This window comes from Marmota flaviventris, chromosome 12 (genome assembly GCF_047511675.1).
Source record: "Marmota flaviventris isolate mMarFla1 chromosome 12, mMarFla1.hap1, whole genome shotgun sequence".
In the NCBI taxonomy this organism is placed as follows: domain Eukaryota; kingdom Metazoa; phylum Chordata; class Mammalia; order Rodentia; family Sciuridae; genus Marmota; species Marmota flaviventris.
In genome coordinates this window covers 27,305,013-27,329,766 of record NC_092509.1, presented here as the reverse complement: position 1 = coordinate 27,329,766, position 24,754 = coordinate 27,305,013, and the positions used below count along the sequence as shown (strand labels likewise).

The following is a 24,754-nucleotide window of genomic DNA, read 5'->3' as shown; positions in this document are numbered from 1 at the left end:
TTTTCTAAAGCTCTTGTTAAGCTTATTTTGGCAGGCTGTATTAGATGTTTATTATTTCTGGATCACTTTTGAGATTTAACTTATAGGATTCTGTGAACTTACTAATTAGAAAAAGTTGATAATCATTTTAAAAGAATTTTCTGTAAATACTTTCCTCTTACTATAAACCTTAGGCATATTGTTTACTTCATAGATTACAAAGAAAATAGTTGATGGGGTTAATAGGGAGAACTGCATTTTAAGTACTTTAAAAACAATTCGTTTAATGATAGCTTAATAATTTAATATCTAATATTCTTTTTATTAAAAACATGCCATTTCTTAATGGACAGTAAAAGGACTCTAACAATGACCATGTTATTAGAAAGGAGTAAAGAAACCATTGTTGTCTCACTGTTCAGTGTTCTTTCAACAGTTGATAGATATTGTTAAATTAGAGAATTTGCCCTTTCAAATATTTTACTACATGGAAAAAATTTGTGGTTTTTTTGTTTTGTTTTTTAGGTTAATCAACCTAAGTTTAACCAGAGACGTATCAGCAGCGCCAAGTTCTTAGGGGAACTTTATAATTACCGAATGGTGGAATCAGCAGTTATTTTCAGAACACTTTATTCTTTTACTTCATTTGGTGTTAACCCTGATGGTTCTCCAAGTTCACTGGACCCCCCTGAGCATCTTTTCAGAATTAGACTAGTATGCACTATTTTGGATACCTGTGGCCAGTACTTTGACAGAGGTTCCAGTAAACGAAAACTTGATTGCTTCCTTGTATATTTTCAGGTACATAGGCAGAATATGCATTTTGGCATATTGCATGAGTTCCAAAACATTATTGAAGAAATACTATAGTATTAGTATAAAATGTGTTCATATTTAGGTTATTTTTATTATTCATATAAGGATGCTTTTAGAGGCTTAAATTTGTTATTCTATTATGTTAACATTGTAATTGCTTATAGTTTTTATTTTGATTAATTTGGGGAATTGTTTTGATATACTTGATGAACTTAATATAGTAATTTATGCATTATAGTATCTAATAACAGTAATTTATTAGTTAAGTTACTTATGATTTATATGCAGTTTATGATGTTCTTATGTTCTGGTTTATGTCCAAAATTATTCTCTATCTCTCCCCCCCCCCTTTTTTTTTTTAATAATATTTTTAGTTGTAGATGGACACAACACCTTTATTTTGTTTATTTAGTTTTTTTATGTGGTGCTGGGGATCGAACCCAGTGCCTCATACATGCTAGGCAAGCACTCTACACTGAGCCACAATCCAGCCCCAAAATTACTGTTTCTAAAAGATTCTGTTTTCTTTTGGAGAAAGAAAACCTTATTACTTTGGGGGAAAATATTAGTTTTAACACAAAAAGAAATTTTTGTTTATATATTAGTAAATTCTTATATTTCCCATATCTTAATTTTAGTTTATTATATAAATTTGTGGTTTGTAATAAGTTCAGTATAAATTAAATTCAGTACAAGTACAGGGACAGTTCTGTAAAGTTTATATCCCACAAGTTAACTTGTGGGTTGATTGGTTGGAGCCTAATCACTGTTTACCATAAGATACTGACTAGGTTGCACAGCTCACTGTTAAGTTCTTAAGATATTACTGAATGAAATATCAGTAATATCATACAATTTTATACAATCATTAATTGTTAGTAACTTCTTTTTACCCACTGATAAAGAAAATAGATTTAATATTAGAACTTGAGGTGTCATAAACATATCCATGGGGCTGGGGATGTAGCTCAAGTGGTAACGCGCTGCCTGGCATGTGTGGGGTGCTGGGTTCGATCCTCAGAACCACATAAAAATAAAATAAAGATGTTGTGTCCACCGAAAATCTGAAAAATAAATATTGAAAAGAAAATTCTCTCTCTCTCTCTCTCAAAAATTAAAAAAAATATACATATATATATATCCACATAGAGACTGGTTTTAAGTTGAGGGTAAATACTCAGGAAATTGCAGTTTGTTACTTTTCTCTTACCATTATGTCTTTCCAGTATAGTACAATTTGTTACTACTCCTTTATTTCTGAATTGATGAGTAAAAAATGGGGAAAGATAAATGAGTTGGGAATCAGATTCCCTGCTCTATGTAAGGATTGTCTTAGCTGGGGACTATTTATTAGAAACTAGAGTATTGCTACAAAATAACAGCTGTAACTATCAGTATCCAAAGTAGAATCTTTTTCATATCAGAGTCCTCATTTGGATTCTACCACCTGGGCTGAGAGAAAAGAGGCATTCAGAAATACCAAGGAACAAAAAGGAGAAAAAATCTTTTCCAAAGTGATTATCACACAGAATATCTCTATATAGAGATATACCAAGGAAATGGGAGTCAGGAGTGGGTGAGGCTGGGGAGATAAGGTCATTGTATTCTGCCTAGAATACAAGAGAATAAAGTTCAGATGACCAGCTAGAAGGATCACCTTGTGCAGTGCTTCTCAACTTCAGTGTACATGCACATCACCTAGGAGATTGTTATGATGCAGATGTTTATTTAATCTGTTGAGGGTTGGGGCCTAAGATTCTCCATTTCTAACAAGCTCCCAGTTAGGTTCACACTTTGAGTGGCCCTAGAACAAATTGGAGAGAAAAAAATGAAGTACCCAGAGGAATACCTGTTAATAATACACTAATAAATTCTTAGATTGGGCTTTCAGTTAATCTGAAAGTTTAAGAATTAAACAGGATATGTGTATATGGCACTGTGTAGTTGATGATTACTGATTTTTATATAATTAAAAAATCATGTCCACAGCTATTTTATTTTCTATTTATTTTTATGGTGCTGGTATTGAATCCAGGGCCTTGTGCATGCGAGGCAAGCAGTGTACCAACTGAACTATATCCCCAACCTTACTTTTAATTGACCTTCTTAAAAATCAAAGCAATAATTATAGAGAAAATGATAAATGAGAATTTATCAGAGGGAAAGATAGGTTATCATTTATGAGTGAAACTAAAGATAGTGGCTTTTAATCTCATTGTTTTTATAATATTAAATATGTAAGCTGGGGTATCAGAGTAGAGTTTCCACCTTGATTTCAGAGTATCTGAAATTTCTACTTGGCATTTTATTTATAATTTTCCTATGGCAGTTATAATAAAAAGATATTTAAATAAAGTCACTAAGTGGCTCAAAATCTATACAAGTAGAAATAATTGGACCATTACTAAAAATAGTAGGCTTTTTATACAACCTTTCAGCTTAGTTATTCTAAGTAGGTAACATCACAATATAAATTTATTATTTTAAAATATTTTTTGTTATTTCTTATAGCTAACTTTTTTTTTTTTTTTCATTTGTTATCAGCGTTATGTTTGGTGGAAGAAAAGTTTGGAGGTTTGGACAAAAGACCACCCATTTCCTATTGATATAGATTACATGATCAGTGATACATTAGAACTGCTAAGACCAAAGATCAAACTCTGTAATTCTCTGGAAGAATCTATAAGGCAGGTGCACGACTTGGAACGAGAATTCTTAATAAAACTAGGTAAGCAACTAATTACAGAGAAAAAAAAAGGTGATTTTGGAAGTTTGTTTCTAGAATTTGCTTTGTAATGTTACCACAGTTTTATATTGGAGTACTTTCTGTTTTCCATCATAAGTGTTAGCATTAGATAAAACCTCTGTGGCAACCTTGGTTTCATTAAGTAATCTCAAGCTGGAGTAAAACAGTCAAGTAGTACTTTAAGCAAGTAATGGTGATGGAAAAATACAGTTTTGTCAGCCTCTCTTAATTTTAGAATCTTGGTTGCTAATAAAATCTACTTTTTATGAAAGTTTCTCTTACATATACAATGTATATTTTCAGCAGGCATTATTTCTAAGAATGTGCAGGCTAGAGATTACAGAAAATTTGGAACAACTGTTAAAAATTTGGAACAACTCTACAGAATTTCAGACCTTATTCGTTTGTAGATTTACCCCTGTTTCTAAGGACCAGAGAAAATGTGCCAAGGATTATCTGTACACTTCAGTATCCTTCTGGAACATCTCTGCCTAGGGACTGTAGGAATCAACTAACTTTGTCAACAGAGATAACAGGTAGAAGGTCTAGTTGTACCATTCTGGTTTGCTTGCTGATAGCTCTTAACATACATTATTGTGGTCCTTTCAAAGTGACACATGTTTTCAGACTATTGTGCTGTTACTTTACTCCCCATTAGCACTTGGTACATTTGCATCTTATCATTAGGGAATCTTTACCTTAACCAGTTACATTAACTGTATAAATTGACTATGTTGTATGACTAAAGAACTGATTTTCATGGTGAAGGCATTTGTAATTTTTTCCCCTTTCAAACTATTTTTTTAATAGTATATTGAGTTTATTAATAGGATTGCTTTCATCAAAGGTAAATCCTGTCTTGGAGAATATGATTGTTGCTTTTTGCAGAACTGGGAATTAAACCCAGGGGCACTCTACCATTGAGCTGCCTCCTCAGCCCTTTTAAAAAAATTTTTATTTTGAGACAGGGTCTCTGTAAGTTGTGACAGCTGGCAATCCTCCTGCCCCACATTCCATGGTGCATACCACCGTTCCCAGCTTTGATTTCCGTATTTTTCTTTTCATATTTCTAATTGAGTAAATGATCATTTCAAGCAAAGTATTTACTGATAAGTTGATAAACTTAGTTAATTCATGTACTTTGTGTGCTTTAAAATTGTTCACTAATAACCTTGTTGCCCAAAACCTTTTCATGATAACTCTCTGTGTAGGGGCATGAGTAAATATTAGTGTGACATTCAATTTGGTGGTGGTAAAGAGAACAATATGCTTTGTCCTTTGTAGATTTGGGCTGCTTAGGAGGAGTCTGGAGAGGGAAAGATAGGTTATCATTTATGAGTGAAACTAAAGATAGTGGCAGCTACAGTTAGTGTGCTTCCAAGTCATCTCCATTTTCCTCCTGATTTTAAGAGTCTAAGTATCAGGAAGATGTGTGTAGAAATTTATAAATTAATTTTCTATTGAAAAACTATAAGATAATCTAGTGTTTCCCATTAGTAGCACTTGCAAATTTGTTGTCTCATTTTATGGTATCCAATGCTAACAGTATAGTTAATAGGGAAACACTAAAAGCATTCCTTTATTTATTTATTTGGTATGGGGGATTGAACTCAGAGGCACTTAACCACTGAGCACATCCTTAGCCCTTTTTATATTTTATATAGAGACATGGTCTTGCCAAGTTGCTGATGCTGGCTTTGAACTTTGTGATCCTCCTGCCTCAGCCTCCTGAGCCACTGGGATTATAGGCATGCGCCACCATGCCCGGCTTTTATTTTACTTAAAAAATTTTTTTGATACCAGGGTTGAACCCAGGGGTGCTTAACCACTAAGCCACATTCCCAACCCTTTTTATTTTTTATTTTGAAACAGAATCTCACTAGGTTGCTTACAGTCTAAATTGCTGAGGCTGGCCTTGAACCTGTGATCCTCCTGCCTTAGCCTCCCGAGCCACTGGGATTACAGGCATGTGCCACCATGCCTGGCAGTGTTTCTTTATATTTAAAAAAAATTATAATTTTAAATATTATTACAAATAATAAATGTTCATGACAGTAATTTTGAAAAGTACCAAGACAGCAAAAATCACCAATATTTCATATAGAAAGCTGATCATGTATTAATATTTTCATCTATTAAAATTTTTTCATATGTGTTTGCAGATTTATAACTGGATTGGTTCTACATAATATATTATGACATTTTTCCAGTATTAAATATTCTTTTAAGTCTTTGTTTTCTCATATGCTGTATTCCTTTCTTTAAATGTGCCATAATTATTGAACCCTGTTGTTTCTTAGGTTGTTTCCAGTTTTGTATCACTATAAGTAACAAATTAATGTTGGTTTTGAGTGTACCTCTGATTTCCTCAAGATAGATAAATACACTGAGACATTTATTTTTAAACTGAAGAACAAAACTAAAATGACTATTATACAGCTTAGCAAATGCAAACTGTAATATTAATAAATTGTTTTGAAACTAAATCGCAGTGCAAATGAAAATTTATGAGAAATAGCATATATTTTCCTTACAAATTGGAAGTCTGTCAAAACAAAACTACATATATATTCCAGTTTTCCCTATGATGCGTTATAAGTTAAATATAACAAAAGTGTAATAATGTTTCACATTGTGTGAATTTATTACCACTTTGATTTTTTTACTGAGAATGCTTACGTTTACTTGCATCATTTGCCTTTGAAAACTGACAGTTCAATATTTTTGCTTTATAAAGTCCAAATAAACACATCAATAAATGAAACCTATTATTTGTGTCTATGAAAACTAATAAGTGATGAGAGAAAGTGTTTAAATGAATGGAATCTCAATCAGATACTTTTTCTCAGGATAATTGCCCTATTGAGATAGATCTCTGAGTTTCATCTATCTTTCAATTTTTTTTTCTTTCTAAACTGAACGTAAATATTTGGTTACTTTGTACTTCCATATTTTTGTCAATCTCTAAGAAACTGGAATTGAGTTTTTACTTTTATTGATTGGCTTGGTTATTCAAACTGTGGCCTTAGTCTTTATAAAAGAGAGGGGTTAAATCACATTATCATTAAAATTTCTTCCTGCTCTAGTTCTTTGAGATTGTGAATAAGCAAGTATTTACTAAATTCCTTCTGTGTACTTATCCGTATATGGCCTCAGTTAAGTTTTGAATATATAAAACAAGTTATTTGTCCTCAAAGGTCTTATCTGATATGACATTTGTGAAATCCTTAAGAAAAACATTTTATGTTATCAAATGTAATGTGTTTACAATAGGTGCTCTTAGGAGCAACCAGGAGAAAAAGTAATAGGTTGAAGTGTACTCAGTGATAATTTATACAGGAGGTAAAACTTAACACTGAACCTGAAGAATGGATGGGATTTGAAAGCACATAATAATGGTTTTCCTCTACTGAGAAGGCTGTTGGATGAGCCAGATCTTAAGGCAGTACAGACAGGAAGAGCCGAATATAGGAGAAGGCTAAGGAAGGAGTAGTGGGAAATAGTCGGATGAGGGCATAGTATATGCATGTTGAAATTAGAGTAGGTTGAAATTCTGACAAGAAATGAACATGCAATGAGATGTGGTGTGGACATGAGGAGGTGGAAGTACATTCAGGCCAGGAAGTTCCCTGAGGGAGAAAATGTTACTGAAGAAAAATATTAAGCTATGTAGTGACAAACTGCCATGTCTTTTTGCCTTGTTCCCTGTCTTAATTTGCCAACATTCAGAGAATCAAAGGTGATTTCTCCATTCAAGTAACATGATTTTATTATATCTTTGAGGTTTTAGAGACTCTTGATGTCATTTGATAGAGTGTGGCTATATCTTATTTAAGTCTGGGACTGAACCTTAAATGGACTGCTTTTTGTCTTTGTCTGAGATGAGATTAGACAGGGCGATCTACAAGTGTTGACACTTAGAAAAGGAAAAAAAGAGCATACACACATACATGTTATTTTCCTTTCTGCTAATGGTTAAGAAATGTTATCAGTGGTCCTTTGTTGAAACGTAGGTTTAGTTTTCTTAATGTTTCTTGGAATAGTTTTCAGTTCTGATCTTTTACCATTGTTCTGAGAAAATGCCTTTTTAAATTGTGTCTTTCCATTTTTTCGTTATTTCAAGGCCTTGTAAATGACAAAGAGTCGAAAGATTCTATTACGGAAGGGGAAAATCTTGAAGAAGATGAGGAAGAAGAAGAAGGGGGAGCTGAAACAGAAGAACAATCTGGAAATGAAAGTGAAGTAAATGAACCAGAAGAAGAGGTGATGACTTTTATTTATAGCAAATAGGTATATTTGTATAAGAGTATTTTGATTATATGAGCCAAGATTTTATTTAATACATAAAATAAGATCTCCTCCTCCTGGTTTCATTAGAGTAAATATAAATAGTATTTCTATTATAAAACCCTTTGGTTAATTAAGAGTTTTTAAAGAAGGGAATAAAAGACCATTCATTGCATTTTTTATATTTATTTTTTTGTTATAGTTGAACACAACACCTTTATTTTATTTATTTATTTTTATGTGGTGCTGAGTATCGAACCCAGGGCCTTGCATGTGCTAGGCGAGCGTTCTGCTGAGCCACAACCCCAGCCCCCATTCATTACCTTTTTATTCAATTAGCAATTCAAAGAAAAATGTTTGTTCTATGTATTTTTAATTTCATTGTTTTATAGTCTTAGAAACAAAATTACTGGCTAGATGTTAATAAACATTGCTTTATTTTTCCCAGCTCCAGTGGGAAATTCATTGTGTACTGTAATAATTAACATGCCCTTTTTGTTTTTATAACTCTGTTAGGTCAAACCATATGAAATTGCTCTTCCTACTATTTTTAACATTTTCATATGGTTCAACCTGATAGTTTATTACTTTTTTCTTCCAAACTTGCTTAAATTGAAAAGTTGCATCCATAATAAAAGGATGTTTGGGATTGATTTGTTTCATAATACAGAGGTGGATTAGGGAATGATTAGGAGTATCTGAAGAAAAAAAACTGACCATGAGCTAATATTCAGTTGTATAATAGGTAAGTAGGGATTTATTGTACTATTCTTCTCTACCTTTATATGTTTAAATTATAAAATTAAAAAGTAAAAAGTTTAAACAAAGTAGGATAAATAAGGATAGGAATAGAATACTAATGAAAGTAAAATTTAAACCAGAAAATTAGCATTTGTTCACTGGTTTTCATATAAATGTAAGTTTATATAATCATTATGATTTAGTGTGTATGATTTTTTTGTGTTCCTTGGGTGCTTTAAAGTATTTAGGGATAGTGTGATAATTTATAAGTATGATTTTTGTTAAATATTAAAACACAATTTATAGTAAGTATTTAAGTGTTTTAGGAAATCAAAGTTGTCAAGTTTTGTTTGAATAAAAATGTAAATATTTAGAGAAAGTTCATTTAATTTTTAAAAGAATATTATTTATAGCAGACCCAGTAGTTTAAGATAATTAAAATTTTTACACAGTAAGAAGTAAAAATTCATAAGGCTCTTTTTCTTTGGCCCTTAAAGTTTATAACAGTTGTGAACATCTGGTCTGATTCTGCTGCATAACAAACTGCTTTGCTGTTAGTTAAAAATGAATGATTATAACTGGGCTTGGTGGCACATGCCTGTAATCCCTGCTACTTGGGAGGCTAAGACTGGAGGGTTGCAAGTTCAAGGCCAGTCTGGGTGACTTAGCAAGCCCTGGTTTTAAAATAAAAAATAAGAAAAATTAGGGATATAGCTCCATGGTAGAGCATCCCTGGTTTCAGTTTCCAGTATTGGGAGTGGGGAGGGGGAAAGAAGATTGTGAAAAATCAGTATAAACAATATTTTTTTTTTTTAAATAACTGGCAACTATTTGCAGGCAGTGGAAATGCACTTTTGTACTTATATTATTTGTTGCCATTTTCTTTTTCCAACCTTAGAACACCCTTAAAGTAGATAAAAACAAATTAATAAAAATGTAGAACTGGAATATGTTTCTATAATTGGTTTCAGTATAATAGATGGGTATTGATTTGTCTTCAAAATGAGATTGTCATAAAAACATTCAGTATGGGGTAGGGTTGTGGCTTAGTGGTAGAGTGTTCAACTAGCACATGTGAGGCACTAGGTTCGATCCTCAGCACCACATAAAAATGAAATAAAGATATTTTTTTAAAAAATTCAGTAATACAATTTAAGTTGGATTAAGTATTTTATAATGACAAAGGGAAATAAGAAAGTATTTTCTTTTTATAATTCCAGACTAATCTTATGGTTGTCTTTGGGTTCTGCTGCTCTACTAATTATATGAACAGATCTAATAAATAAATCCAACATCTTCAGTAAATGTGACATTAAAGAGGACTAATTTTCATACAGATTTCTCATTTAAAAAGTTGTGAGGGATTATATTTTCCCTCTAAATACATCTTCTCATTTCCAAACTTGAACTTTTATTATTTTGACAGTTTTGTCATTTAAACTATTAAATTTCCAGTTGAAGAGTAAATATTATACATGCGTATGTGTGTTTGCTAAGGAGAAATGAAAGCAAAATGTTCAGTTGGAGGATCCATATGCCTATGTTTGGAAGGAGAGAAAAGTATGGCTTACTTTGAGAGGACAATAGAATAGAATTACCTCAAAAAAAGTCGATCCATTTTGGGTAAAAGGGTACTGTGTTTGTGTATGTTTTTGAAGTGTTTTCATTTTAAGAACTTTTAAGAATTTCCAAATGTCTATAGTAAGTAATAATATACTGTTTAATAATATATAAATCAATTGTCACATACATTAAAAGTATTACAAATTTAATTTTTTTAGGAATTATTTCTTAGTTATCTTAGCATAATCTTAATTTGTGAGTTTAGTATGATAGGTTTTGTTTTTATAGACACACATTGGACATACTTATGGGGTACAGTATGGTAATTCAGTACCTGAATACAATGATAAAATGAGCATTATTAGCATTATCATCTCCTCAAATATTAATCATTTCTATGGGTTTGGAAGAAAATGTGGTATGTCTACACAATGCAATATTATTCTGCCATATGAAAGAATGAAAATGTCATTTGCACTACAGTGGCTGGAATTGTGGTTGGTATTTGAAAGACAAATACTGTGTGTTTTATTGATTTATGCAAACTAAACCAGTTGGTCTCAGAGAAGAAGAAAGTAATAGTGGTTGCTAGAGAAAGTGGAGAGGGGGAAGTGGGGAGAAATTAGATAGTGGTTGTTTTTTTGAGTTTTTAACTTTTATGGAACCATGTGGGGTTGAATTGTATTGTTGGGATTCAGGAATTGACAGATGGAGCTCCACTGTGTGCTTCACCCTTTGACAATCCATAAGGATTTTGCCCTAGATTCTGTTTGAGAAGCAATCTCAGCTGATAGGGAGTTGAGGACTGACTGGGGGATGAGGGGAAGTAGTACTTGAAAACCACTGGTTAGGGAAGCAGAAGACCTAGCTCTTCCACTTGATGGCAGTATATCCTCTGGCAAGGCACTTATCCAGGCCTTGGTTTTTTTCATGTATAAAATGGGAACAGTTAAACTCACTCTTCCATCTTTGGAGTTGGAAAGAGTAAACAAAACCTCAAGTATGTAAGAATACCATCCAAACTGAAGTGCTTTATAAAATGCTTACAACAATGTTAAAATTTGAACTTTGCAGATTTAGATAGGTATTAACGAACTATGATGAGAAGTTCAGCATTGCAAGGATTAGTTTCAGAGGAGAAAAAAAAACAACAGTTCAGGAAACTTGTACCTTGTGGAATTCAAGGAAGAGTTTCCACAACTGATCTTTATATTGTTAGATCACTGGAAGCTGGTAAGGTGGGCTTTCAGCTATTGTTATGTAGGAAATGTTGTCAGCTGACTGTGCTCTCCATTGTAAGCAGACTTCATAAAAGGCTAAAACTGGAGAATAATAAACAATTATACAGGTAACAATTATACATGTAAAGTGTAGTGATTCTTCAAAGTGTTTTAATCTTCTATTAATGTTAACAATTTCAGGAAGGTTCTGATGATGATGATGAAGGAGAAGAAGAGGAGGAAGAAAATACAGATTACCTTACAGATTCCAATAAGGAAAATGAAACTGATGAAGAGAATACTGTACGTATGGCTAAAAGATTTGAGTTTTGAAATTGTGTAACATTTTATTAGTATTTGAATTTTAGCCACTGAAGTTTTCTTTTGAATATTGAAAAATAGCTCTAGAACTTTATTTTCAACTTACATTCATAGCCATTTTCTTAATAAAAAGTTCTTTTAACAATGAGGTTATATATTTTAGTTACTTATTTCTCGAGTTACATTGAGCATGTTATCAATACAAAAAGGCTGTGCCATATAAAACCTTACAGTTAAGGTTTCTGGTCTGATTTTGTTTTTGTTTTGTTTTAATAAGGAGGTAATGATTAAAGGAGGTGGACTTAAGCATGTACCTTGTGTAGAAGATGAGGACTTCATTCAAGCTCTGGATAAAATGATGCTAGAAAATCTCCAGGTATTAAATATCATTCTATTTTGAAGAATCTTCTTAGCATGAATCATTGTACATTACATTCTATTAAATATGAGGGTTTATTATCTGAACATCTGCTTCTGTAACAACTTTTCCTGAAGAATACAGCTTGCAGCTGTCAGATACATCTTATATTTCAAATTCTTGGAAGTATAAGGGGAGAATATGTAGTTAATATAATACTTAATTTCAGTATTAAGTATTCAGTATTGGAACAGTAATTTCATTATGCCAATCTCAAGTTATATCTCATCACTTCTAAGTTCCTTATTTTGTTTAGGAACCAAACTTTGCAGAAGATGAACAATTGGAGATATTTAGTTTAAGAAATTCTTATGTTGGAGTTGGGGTTGTGGCTCAGTGGTAGAGTGCTCACCTAGCCTGCATGAGGCACTGGGTTCGATCCTCAGCACCACATAAATGTAAAATAAAGATATTGTGTCCACCTAAAATTTAAGAATAAATATTTTTAAAAAAGAAGTTTTTATGTTGATTATTTGAATAGCTTTTGTGTAAATAGAAAAGTATGAGTTAATATTTAAAGAAAGATTAGGTTTTTTAGTGTATTGATAACATTAATAAACTGGATTTTATAAAACACTTCATCTAGCTGGGAGTTTTTTATTTTTTCCTGATGCTGGGATCAAACCCAGGGGCCTCACACATGCTAGGCAAATGCTCTTAGCTTTATATTATATCCCTAGCCTTCCGTCTAGCAGTTTTTAAAAGGTCATAGTAATTTGTAGTAATTAACATTTTTCTACAAGAAGTAGCTAGGGCAGATCAGAAGGTGACTTTTTAAAAGGCAAAAGATCGTATTGAATCTTAATATGCTGATGGATCAATCCTTTAGAGAAAATATTGGAGTTTACTTGATGTTATTAAAGCCAAAGTTATGTTAAAACGCAAATTAGCATTATAGGTACATTAGGCTGATCTGATTCTTCTTCATATATTAAAATATTTCTTTTATCCAGAAAATTCTTAATTTGTGAAATAAATCATATATTTATATCATTTAGAAGCCATGGTCATCAAATAAAACATAATCATTGTAACCCCCTTGAAGAGAAAATTAAATGGTTCACCTATAGGAACTTCCCATGCTACTGCACATGGTACATAATCCCAACGATTCAGGAGGCTGAGGCAGGAGAATCACAAGTTTGAGACCAGCCTTGGGCAACTTAAAGAAATTGTGTCTCATAAAATATAAGCCTGGAGATGTAGCTTAGCGAGAGATCCCTTGTCTGGCATGCTTGAGACCCTGGGTGGAATCCCTAGTACAGGGGAAAAAGAAAGAAATTTCTTATCTGACACAATTCAGTTACCATTTACTCTCAGCTGTTCTTTTGTTCAGCAAGTATCTTTTGAGCATCTACTTAGTGCCTAGCAGTGTAAGATAGGCTAAGTTTAAAGTAGTAAATACAAAATATTGTTCCTGTTCTGAGAGAAAGTAGATATTTAACAACCAAATATAGGTTCAAATTTTGATAATTGGTAAGAGTGGAATGCTTTGGTTGATAGAAAGTAAAGGGCCTCTTTTCATGTAGGATGGTGGGGAAAGCATCTCTGAGGTCATGAATTTTGAATAGGACAGGTTAAATGGAGCCATCCAGGTGAGAAATTAGGGGAGCATGGAAACAATATGGTAAAGGTCCTGAGGCACAAAAGGTCTTGTATTTGAAAACTGAAAGAAGACTAGTATGAAGAGAAAATAATTATAGGAAGATGGTATGACATGAGAATGGGGAATTGTGATGGGACCCCTTGAGAGCTCACAGTCCTTTGTCGTTCCGACGAGGGGCAAGACTGAAGAGCAGGGGCCTGAGTAGAAGCCTGTTATGGTAAGCCAGGTGATAAGAAATAGTCCTCTGTCTAATGTAGTGGCAGGACACAGACAAGTGGATTTGAAAGCCCTTGAGGAGGTAGAATGGACTGGATTTATTTGGTGCTTGACTGGATATGGGTATGTAGGAAATAAGAAGTCAAAGATGAAATTCAGTTTTCTAACTTGGACCACTGGCCCTTCTCCAAGACAGAAAACAAGAAGAGTAAGCAGGAGTTCCACTTTGGTTATGTTAAGTTTTGAGAGTTCTTTAAGTTGTCTAGGTTGAAATGTCTAGAGATCAGAAGAGATGAATGAAATGAAAACACAAATGGGTTAGGTAGAGCATATTTAAAGTCATGGAAATAAATTAATCACCCAGTATAAAGTGTGAAGAGACAAGAGAAGCAAATTCAGATTGAGCCCTGAGATACCCCAGTGTTTGGAAATAAGGTGGAAAAATTGCTAAAGTCAAAAGAATAGAACCTTTGATATAATCCAGTAATTGTTACTTATTGTAGTGTAGTTCTTAAGAAGCAAGCTGAAAGGATGGAAAGATGTAATTGGAGGAGGGAAGTTTGAATTTATACTTTTGTAGGAGATAGGCTTAGTGTGCTAAAGAAAAACTTAATCCTGCATTAGCCTTAATTTTCAAACATTTTCAAATACTGGATGTGGACAACTGTACTGTCTGTTTTGATGCAGTTGTCATAGAAAGATGCAGTATCTAAAGCTACTTTGATTCTCCATAAGTCAGGTTCTTAAATTTAGTGCAATCCTAATTATATCTCAGCAGGAGGATTGTTTTTGCAGGGGGAAGGAAGAGGCAAGATGAATTTAGAATGAACTTAAAATTACTCCTTAAAATATCTATAAGAAAAAGCAAAATAGCTAAGAAATTCCTGAAAGATAAGGGGCAAAATACTTTATAAAATATTGAAATGTTTTAAACTTACAATAATAGTTTGGCACAGTGAAATAAAGGTGACTGCAAACTAGATCCGAATCATGGCAATTTGGCAATATGATAAAGACATCATTTCAAATCCAGGGGAAAGGCTCAGTAAACAGATAATGCTGGATTTAGTACATGGTCAGTAAACACAAATAAATGTGGATTTTACTTTTACTTTCACAACCAGAATGAATAACTGTGAGATAATTTACTACTTATAAATATAGACTGTTTCAAGAACTTCTACATCTATTCTTCACACAGTGCTGTCAAATACTGCTAGTATTACTTTTTTTTTTTTAGTTAAAACAACATTGACTTGAAAAGGCCAGAAACTTGTTTAAGGTCACATGGCTAGTGAGTCATGGAATCCATTTTGGGTTTTGTGTTGGTTGGTTGGTTGGTTTGTTCCTTATTGTGATGCTGTGGAATCAAACTCAGGGCCTTGCACATGCTTGGCAAGCACTGTACCACTGAGCTACACCCCGAGCCCCTGGAATCTTTTGAACCATTCTGTTCTATTACTTTAAAGCACAGAATGCCATAAAAATTCAAAGAAATGACAAGAATTAAAAATAACTCCTGTGCAGCAGTGGGATAATAATAACATAATAGCAAGAGATCCTTCAAACCAATAAGAAAAGATGAATGATCCATTTTTAATTACATGAAAGATGATATGCAAATTAAGATTAACTTTTTCACTTGTCAGACCATCAGATATAAAGATTTATTCAGTGTGGTAGGTCTTTTTTTTTTTTTTTTTTTTTGGTACTGAGGTTTGAACCTAGAGGCACTTAAACACTGAGCCATATCTTTTATTTAAAGACAGGGTCTCACTGAGTTGCTTAGGACCTTGCTAAGTTGCTGGGGGCTGGCTTTGAACTTTGCCTCAGACTCTGGAGCGCTGGAATTACAGGCGTGTGCCACCATGTCTAGCTCAGTGCGGTTTTAAAGTTTGCTAAATGTGCATCAGTTCAGCATGATCATCACCTATTGGGGGGGGGGGGCGAATCTAGTAAACCTATCAAAAAATTTACTCCCTACTTAGCAGTTTTCTTTAAAAGTTAAATATACAAAGATGTCACATTATTTATAATAGTAAAAAAAAGTTCTTAATTGTTTATCAGTAGGGATTGAATTAAATAATAGGACATACCATATTTTGCCACATAATTATTACAGATTTTATGACAAATTTTCTTGCAAAAAAGTGGGGTATGACCATTTTGTGAAGCTTTAAAAAAAATTGTGCCGATATGACTTAAAAATCATTTATTACTAAACTGTCTTTGGTGCAAGATTAGGTTACATGCAATACTTATAAATATGTTAATTTAGTGGTGATAATTATACAGTAAATAGAGTATGCATATAATTAGCTCTGTATATATTAAAAGATGCTCAAGATTAGAGTTAAAAAGGAGAAAAATGTATATATTTAGTATAGAATAATATGGCTAATAGTGGTTGCTTATGTTTATAATGTATATTAATATATGGAAGAAAAAATCTGAAAGAATATAATTCATTGTTAACACCTGTTGCATCTTGGTGTGGGGCAGAAAGAGGTAAGCTGGAAGAATTAATACAGATACTTATTAATACATTTTTGTATTTAAATATTTTTCAAATAATGTGTTAATTTTGTAATAAAGAGAAAAATGCTTTACAAATAAATATTTGTCTAATATAACCCTTTGCAATTTTAAGTAATACATCTATAAATCTTATGAACCTGGGACTAACTACTTCAAGTAGATTGTAATACATTGGAGCTTTAAAAACAAACATGATTAGGAACTGGGATTGTGGCTCAGAGGTAGAGCGCTCACCTAGCACGCACAAGGCCCTGGGTTCAATCCTCAGTACCACATAAAAATAAAATAAAAATATGTGTCCACCTATAACTAAAAAAAAATATTAAAAAATAATTAAACCTTATACCATTTCACTTAATTTGCAAGTCTTTTGAATATGAGGCCTGTATCAAGCACTATTTAAGAAGAGCAGTTTCAAGACCTGTAAAGCCTCTTAGCATTACTTCCCAAGCTTTGGGAATTATTCTCCTTCCTTAGGGCATAGACAATTATTTACAGTTGTGTAAACACCTTGTACTGTTTCACATCCTTACTTTTGCACCTGTTCCTCCCCTGCCTGAATTCCTCCAATATTCCCCAGTTGCTCTTTCCATATGCTCAGAAGACATCATATGAAGTCTTTAACATTCTCAGTTGTCCCATTTGTGCTAAACCTTTCATCAGATCTCTGTACCCACCTGCTCCCCAGCCAGGTGAAGATAACCACTCCATCCTCTACACAAGTGATTTGCACCTCCAACGTATTGTAATTGATTTACTTATATATCTAACGTAAGTTTATGAGCTTTTTTGAGGGATAAGTCTTTAATCTATTTTCAAAATCTAACAGTAAATCCTCAGTGAAGTTTTATTTAATTGGTTGAAAAATTCAGTGTAAATGTTAAGAATAATTGATATTACCAACCAATAATTTAATGTGAATGGCTATAGATTCCATTCATTCTTAAACATTTATCGAGCACTGCTAGGAAATGCTGGGGAACGGGAATAGAGTGTTGAGTCTGCCTAGTCTGGTGAGCGAGTCAGACTGATAAATAGGTTATTATGAGACTATGATAAGAATGAAGCAGATGTTGTGTCACAAGGGTGACTAAAAGGGCATTATTTGGGGCTGGGGATATAGCTCAGTTGGTAGAGTGCTTGCCTCACATGCACAAGGCCCTGGGTTCCATCCACAGCACCACAAAAAAGCGCGGGGTGGGATGGGGTGGGGCAATTATTAGAGGAGCCAGGGATATTCGGTAGGATGTGCAGCACTGAGTGCTTGGGGACACATGGAACAATAAGTAGGAGCCAAACCACATAGTTCCCTCTAAGACATATTATAAAGGTTTTAGGTGGTGGAGGAGAAATATCCCTAGTTCATCTGTATTTTAGAGACTTTAACTCTTATGATTGTTGTTTTAAAAAATACAGCACCAAATGAATTCTTTGCATTTTATATTTACATATATTTATGTATATCTTGGAATATTTATATACTTTTTAATTTCTGTCTTTAAGCAAAGAAGTGGCGAATCTGTTAAAGTACATCAACTTGATGTTGCTATTCCTTTGCATCTCAAAAGCCAGCTGAGGAAAGGACCTCCACTTGGTGGCGGGGAAGGAGAGGCAGAGTCTGCAGATACTATGCCATTTGTCATGTTAACAAGAAAAGGCAATAAACAGCAGGTAAGAAACTGCCCACTGTGCAGTTGTCCCACCCTTATGTTGCCTGCAGAGGCTGAGACTTGCTTTTTTTTTTTTTTTTTGAATAATGAATGCATGGCAATTACTATTAGATACTTTTTGGTTACCATTTATGCACAGCTACTAAAATAATGGTATTACATTGGTACACTTGGACCCTGTTTTGTTAACTAAAAAGGGACTTTGGAATATCTTTATTTTGTAGATCGAATTACACAATAGTAAGAATTCTGCTTTCTTTTCCTTCCTTTGGTGAGGTACATGTGAATATTCATTATTGTTTATACCATCCTTATAGAAAATGTAGGCATTAAAAATAAATCAAGAGTATATCTTAAAAAATTGGGGGCCTTTGAAAATAAATTCACTTGAGAAGTCTGAATTCTAAATTATATGGACTATTTTTGGTTTAAAGTGGATAGATTATTTTTTTAAAAAAAACTATCTCATTTAACTTTATACAAAATAAATAATTTGAAGCCCTACTTTTTAAAATGTGAAATTTAAAAATATATTTTTTTGAACTTTGAAAATATTAAAAAACATGAAATAAGAGCTTAGAGTTCTTAGTTTAAATTTTCAACTCTTATAAACTTTATTTGGAATTTTGGAAAATGTTCAATATTAGGAACATTATTTGAAGAAACATCACTGGTATTTTGTGGTCTGAAAAAGAAAGTGTATTTTGTTCTGATTTTTATTTCTTTATTTGACTTTTGGGTGTTGGTCTGTGAGGTGCAACGGTTTTTCTACAAGTGAGAAATGTGTTGCCTTATAGGAATCTTTAATTCTTAAGTTTGAGTGAAAGATCTCTTTGTGCACCGAATTTGTGCTTAGAAATAACTTTCTGTTCTAGTCATTAGGGGAAAAACTAAACCGAATTTCAGAGAGGTGAGGAGAAAGAAAAAGCTAATGCCATTTGTAATTGATTTCTTTCTCAATTTAAATATGAATTAGAATAATGAGATGAAATGAAATATTTTGATTGAGAAAGTAAAAGATTAAATAGTACTGTTATGTATGTAATGTTGAGACTATTTTAATCAAATCCAAGTGTATTTATTACAGTTTAATATTTGCAGATAAATCATTGTTTTGCAATTAATATTATAAAGAGTCATGATTTGTTGCATGTTTTGATGGAGTAATAGATACTTATCTATCACTGTAACTTGAGATTATATGTATATATATTGGTTGTGTTGTGTTTTGTTTTTGTGGTTCTGGAAGTGTCACATGCTTGACAGACAAGTGCTCTCTTCTTTAAGCAAAGAAGTGGCTTTGCTTCCTCTCCGGCCCTTACATAGTTATAAAATTTTTAAGTTACACTTATGAAGTTGCTTTAAATTACAACCTAAATTACCTTTGCTGCTAACATATTCCAGGAAGTTTAGTTTGAATTACTTCAATCTTTTTGTCATCTAATTTAATATAAAATAGAATCTCTCTTCTAATAGTAGCTTAGCAGCTTTAAAGGCTTTGGCAAAGGGGGGAGACATCAGGAAATTTGTCTTTTCATCGCTGTTTACGACCATTTATTTTCTGTTCTTTTGAAATACATACTACTTGAGAACTTTTCCTTTTGTAAAGCTTGTCTCAGAGGTCACAAAAATGTGTTTTTATTCATCTTTTACTTATAATTGTTTCCCTTTAGAATACCTAAGTGAAGAAATTGTCAGTCTTATAAGCGAATAGAAAGCCTCTATTTCAGCTGTGTGTGGTGGCTCGCCCCTGTAATTCCAGCGGCTTGGGAGGATGGGGCAGGAGGATCGAGAGTTCAGAACTAGCCTCAGCAAAAGCAAAGCACTAAGCAACACAGTGAGAACGCCGTCTCTAAATAAAATATAAAATAGAGCTGGGGATGTGGCTCAGTAGTTAAGTGCCCCTGAGTTCAATCCCTGTTTAAAATATATATATATAAATAAAAAAGGGTTGGGGATATGGCTCAGTGGGTAAGTGCCCCTGGGTTCAATCCCCAGTACCAAAAACAAAACAAAACAACAACAAAAACAACTTATATTTTTCATGTTTTTAAATGAAATTCATTATGAAGTATTTTCATAATATTTTATACAGTTTCTTTAGTATAATTAATACCATCATCATTAGGCTTATCGTAACTGAATTATGAGGAAAATCTCAAATTTTATCACGATTACCTAATAAAGGGGAAAAATGATCAGTCTGTTTTATTTCAGAATATTTTGATCTAGTGACAAATAAAAGTATCTAGAATAGCCTCAATTTTTTGATGATCAAGGAATTATCTACCTATAGTTCTTATTGGTGAGATTTGCTTGAATGTTTTGTGAAAGAATAATATGACTATATTTGCATAAATTTATAAGTGTTTGAGACAGGTCACTAACAGCTACTGAGAGGAAAATCAATAGCTGATTAACCAAGGATTAGAATGTTGGAGTATGTAAATTACACTGAGACTTTCACCTCTTTCTTTACCCTTGCCATCTGAAGTAATGCATCTTATGTGATAGTTGGAATGAAAAATGACCTAAAATTGCACTGTCATTCTCAGTGCCTACTAGATATTTCATATTTGACTGAGAAACTAACATTGTCCAGAATTCTAGCCTATTAAAAAAAAAAAGATGGAAAAAACAGTAAGTTAAAATTTACTGAATTCCAACCATTGTACTTTTATATATAACCATATCTTTAAAATTAATGTATTTCTCTGCATGACTCTGCCTTTGTTGCTTTGAGACTGACAGATAATCTCTTTTTTACTGCTGACTACTTTTCACAACTGTCCATTAAGGGAAGATTAGAAAATTGCGTTGCTTCACGTCCTCATTCTGGATGTTATTCTCATTTTTTAGAGGGAAAGTTGTAATCTTTCTGCCTAGAATTTGAAACTCTCTCCCTGGTGTCATGATAATTTGGCTCAGTTCTGTTTACAATGTCTGTTTAATGGAACTTTTCTTTCCTAATAGTTCATAGCACCTGGGTTTGGACATACAGGTGCAACAGAAGGCTTTACAACATGAGTAGTACTAAAAATAAAAAATTTCACAAATTACTGTGATTGTCTCACAGTAGTAATATTACTGTTTAGGAAGAATAAATGAAGTTTTGCTTCATATGTTAGAGACATATATAAAGAGTTTGACAGGAGGGGCTGGGGATGTGGCTCAAGCGGTAGCGCGCTTGCCTGGCATGCGAGCGGCCCGGGTTCGATCCTCAGCACCACATACAAACAAAGATGTTGTGTCCGCCGAAAACTAAAAAATAAATATTTAAAAAAAAAAAAAAAAAAAAAAAAAAAAGAGTTTGACAGGAAATTGATTTCAAGCTGAACTTTTTCATCTATTTATTTTTTGTGTATCTTCCTGAATTTTGAAAAATAAATTAAAAGTATATTTTACAGAATGGTAACTATTTTAATTATGTTTTAGTTTTGTGGACATAAACAAAACAAGTTGTGTATTATGTAAATATACTCCTGATGTAGATTACAAACTAAGCATAAGGACAGGTATACCAGAAATAATTAAAAGATTTTAATTTTCTGATTATTGGTTGTAAATCATTCTTCTAAGAAGGTGATGTTTTAAGTTGGTGACTTATTTTGCGAAGAGTCTTTTTTTTTCCCCCAGAAAGTAATGTTATCTCATTTAATTCTCTGAACAACCTTAAAAGGTAAGTAGTATTGGTGTCTTCTTTTTATAGGTGAGAAAAGTGTCTCAGAGAATTATTTTAATTGTTCTTTTTAGATATACATTAATAGAGTGTATTTTCACATGTTAAAGTTCATTCTGTTGTCTTCCCTGTATCTATCCCCGCTCCCTTTCCTTCATTTCACTTTGTCTAATCCACTGAATTTCTATTCTTCCCTCCCTCAACCTGGTTGTGTGTTATTAGCATCCTCATAGAAAACATTTGACCTTTGGTTTTTTGGGATTGGCTTATTTCACTTAACATGATAGTCTCTAGCTCCATCTATTTACAATCAAATGCCATAGTGGCATTCTTTTTATGGCTGAGTAATATTTCAGTGTGCATATATGCCACATTTTCTTTATTCATTCATCTGTTGAAGAGCACCTAGATTAGTTCCATAGTTTAGCTATTGTGAATTGAGCTGCTCTAAACTTAAAATGTGGCTGCGTCACTTAATATGCTGATTTTAAGTCCTTTGGGTGTATACCGAGGAGGGGATAACTGGGTCAAATAGTGGTTCCATTCCAAGTTTTCTGAAGAATCTCTGTACTGCTTTTCAGCGTAGTTGTACCAGTTTTTATGCCCATCAGCAATATATCAGTGTACCTTTCCCCCCACATCCTCACCAACATTTATTGTTTACTTATATTCTTTTTTTTTTTTTAACTTATATTCTTGATAATTGCCATTCTGACCGACTGGAGTGAAATGGAATCTCAGTGTAGTTTTAATCTGCATTTCTCTAATTACTAGAGATGTTGAACATTTTTTCATGTATTTGTTGACCATTTTTATTTCTTCTTTGAAGTGTCTGTTCAGTTCCTTTGCCCATTTATTGATTGGGTTATTTGTTTTTATTTTTTTGGTGTCAAGTTTTTTTAGTTTTTTATATATCCTGGAGATTAATACTCTATCTGAGGTGCAGGTGGCAAAGGTTTTCCCCCAGTCTGTAAGCTCTCTCTTCACATTCTTGATTATTGCTGTGAAGAACATTTTTAGTTTGTTGCCATCACATTTATTGATTCTTAATTTTACTTTTGCACTTTAGGAGTCTTATTGGGAGTTGGTTCCTAAGCTGACACAATGGAGAGTTGGACCTTCTTCTTCTATTAGGTGCAGGGTCTCTATTCTAGTGCCTAAGTCTTTGATCTACTTTGAGTTGAGTTTTGTGTAGGGTGATAGATAGGGGTTAAATTTCATTCTGCTTCATATTGATTTCCAGTTTTCCTAGCACCATTTGTTGAAGAGGCTATCTTTCCTCCAATGTATGTATAGTTCTCAGAGAATTCTTTGTGTGTGTGTGTGTGTGTGTGTGTGTGTGTTCTGTGTAGTTGGATACAATAGCTTTATTTATTTATTTTTTACGTGGTGCTGATGATTGAACTCAGCGCCTTGCACGTCCTAGGCGAATGTTCTACCACTGAGCCACAACCCCAGCCCCCTCTCAGAGAATTCTTGGGTGATTGCTAGGTCATACTAATATATGATAGGACTATGAGGCCAATTTGTATGACTTCAAAAATTTGTGTTCTTTATTTCCTTGCAGCAATATACCTGACAAGTATGTATTTCATGAAAGAAGTGATTGTAATGTGGAAATCAAAGAGAACTGGGGTAGGGGCTGGGGTTGTGGCTCAGTGGTAGAGCTCTCACCTAGCATGTGTGAGGCCCTGGGTTCGATCCTCAGCACCACGTAAAAATAAAGGTACTGTGTCCAACTACAAATAAAAAATAAATATTAAAAAAAAAAGACAAAAAGAAAAAGAAAACTGGGGAAGGGGCAGAAGAAAGTTATCATAGAATTAGTAATTATGTAAGAAGGAAAAATTGGCTATCATCAGGCCATATACACTAGAATTTAGGAATAGCCACAGTTGGCAGTTTTTAAAAACATGTGGCTCATGGGGATTAGGAAGTGCTTCTTAAAAAGAATAAAGAGTAAAAAACCAGTGCTGTGGAATGGTATTTTCCCCCTCATATCAAGAAGGAAGATTTCTCTTTGAAAGGGCATAGTAAGATTGGGTAAAATTAAATAATGTCAGAAGGAATAATCTACTTTAAAGAGTCCCAGTCTTCATATAGAAACTAATTATATCTTTGAGGACTGAAAGAACTTATATATGTAATTGTAGAGCAGTTGTCATTAAGATTTTTGGCCTTTTTCAAAAACAAGCAAAAACTGCTTTCTGAAATCTAGTCCAACAAACTTGATGTATGATTCTAGGATGAGGTTTTAAACAGATGGTTTTAGTCACTAGGAAATTAAAAAATGTCAATTGATATACCAGTATATGCTTACTAGCATAACTAAAGTTAGGAAGACTGATTGTGCCATGTTTCAGTAGGGATGTGAAGGAACTGAACTCAGTTGGACAGTTACACATCCATTGTAAATCAATGGATGTGTAACTGATGTGATTCTGCAATTTGTATACGGGGTAAAAATGGGAGTTCATAACCCACTTGAATCAAAGTGTGAAATATGATATATCAAGAACTATGTAATGTTTTGAACAACCAACAATTAAAAAAAAAAAAAAACTGAAACAGATATTTCCAGCTATTCCATTCCTAGCATGTTAACCCAAAACTAGAAACAACCCAAATGTTACGAACAGGTGAATCAATAGTAGGTCTGTTTGTATAATGTAGTGCTAAAGAGTGTGTGTTGGATGATTCCACTTATCTAAAATTTTAGAAAAAGCAGAGGAATCAATAGTAAAAGAAAGCAGGTCAGCAGCTGCTAGCTGGTGGGGTAGAGAAAGAGATGGGTTACAAAAGTTAGAGGTGATTGATATCCTCATTGTCTCAAGTGAGGAGAGATTTTCTTCAGCGTCTACCTACAGAGAAATTCATCAAATTACATCAGACATACTTCACAAAGGTATTTTGGATTTGGTTTTGAGTTTTTGCCATGCTGGGGATCTTCCCCA

At 33.2% G+C, this 24,754-nt stretch overlaps 1 protein-coding gene across 3 annotated transcripts in view; it reads left to right on the top strand.

Annotated features, from left to right (window-relative positions):
* Nucleotides 1–24,754, top strand: part of Upf2 (UPF2 regulator of nonsense mediated mRNA decay) — a 115,946-nt gene that overhangs the window by 82,686 nt on the left and 8,506 nt on the right. For all 3 annotated transcript variants that reach the window (XM_027944841.3, XM_071599801.1, XM_071599802.1), the window contains 6 exons: nucleotides 505–780; nucleotides 3,340–3,523; nucleotides 7,665–7,804; nucleotides 11,554–11,655; nucleotides 11,951–12,049; nucleotides 17,955–18,122. In XM_027944841.3, the coding sequence (XP_027800642.1) occupies nucleotides 505–780; nucleotides 3,340–3,523; nucleotides 7,665–7,804; nucleotides 11,554–11,655; nucleotides 11,951–12,049; nucleotides 17,955–18,122 (969 nt within the window). The remainder of the gene's footprint in view (nucleotides 1–504; nucleotides 781–3,339; nucleotides 3,524–7,664; nucleotides 7,805–11,553; nucleotides 11,656–11,950; nucleotides 12,050–17,954; nucleotides 18,123–24,754) is intronic.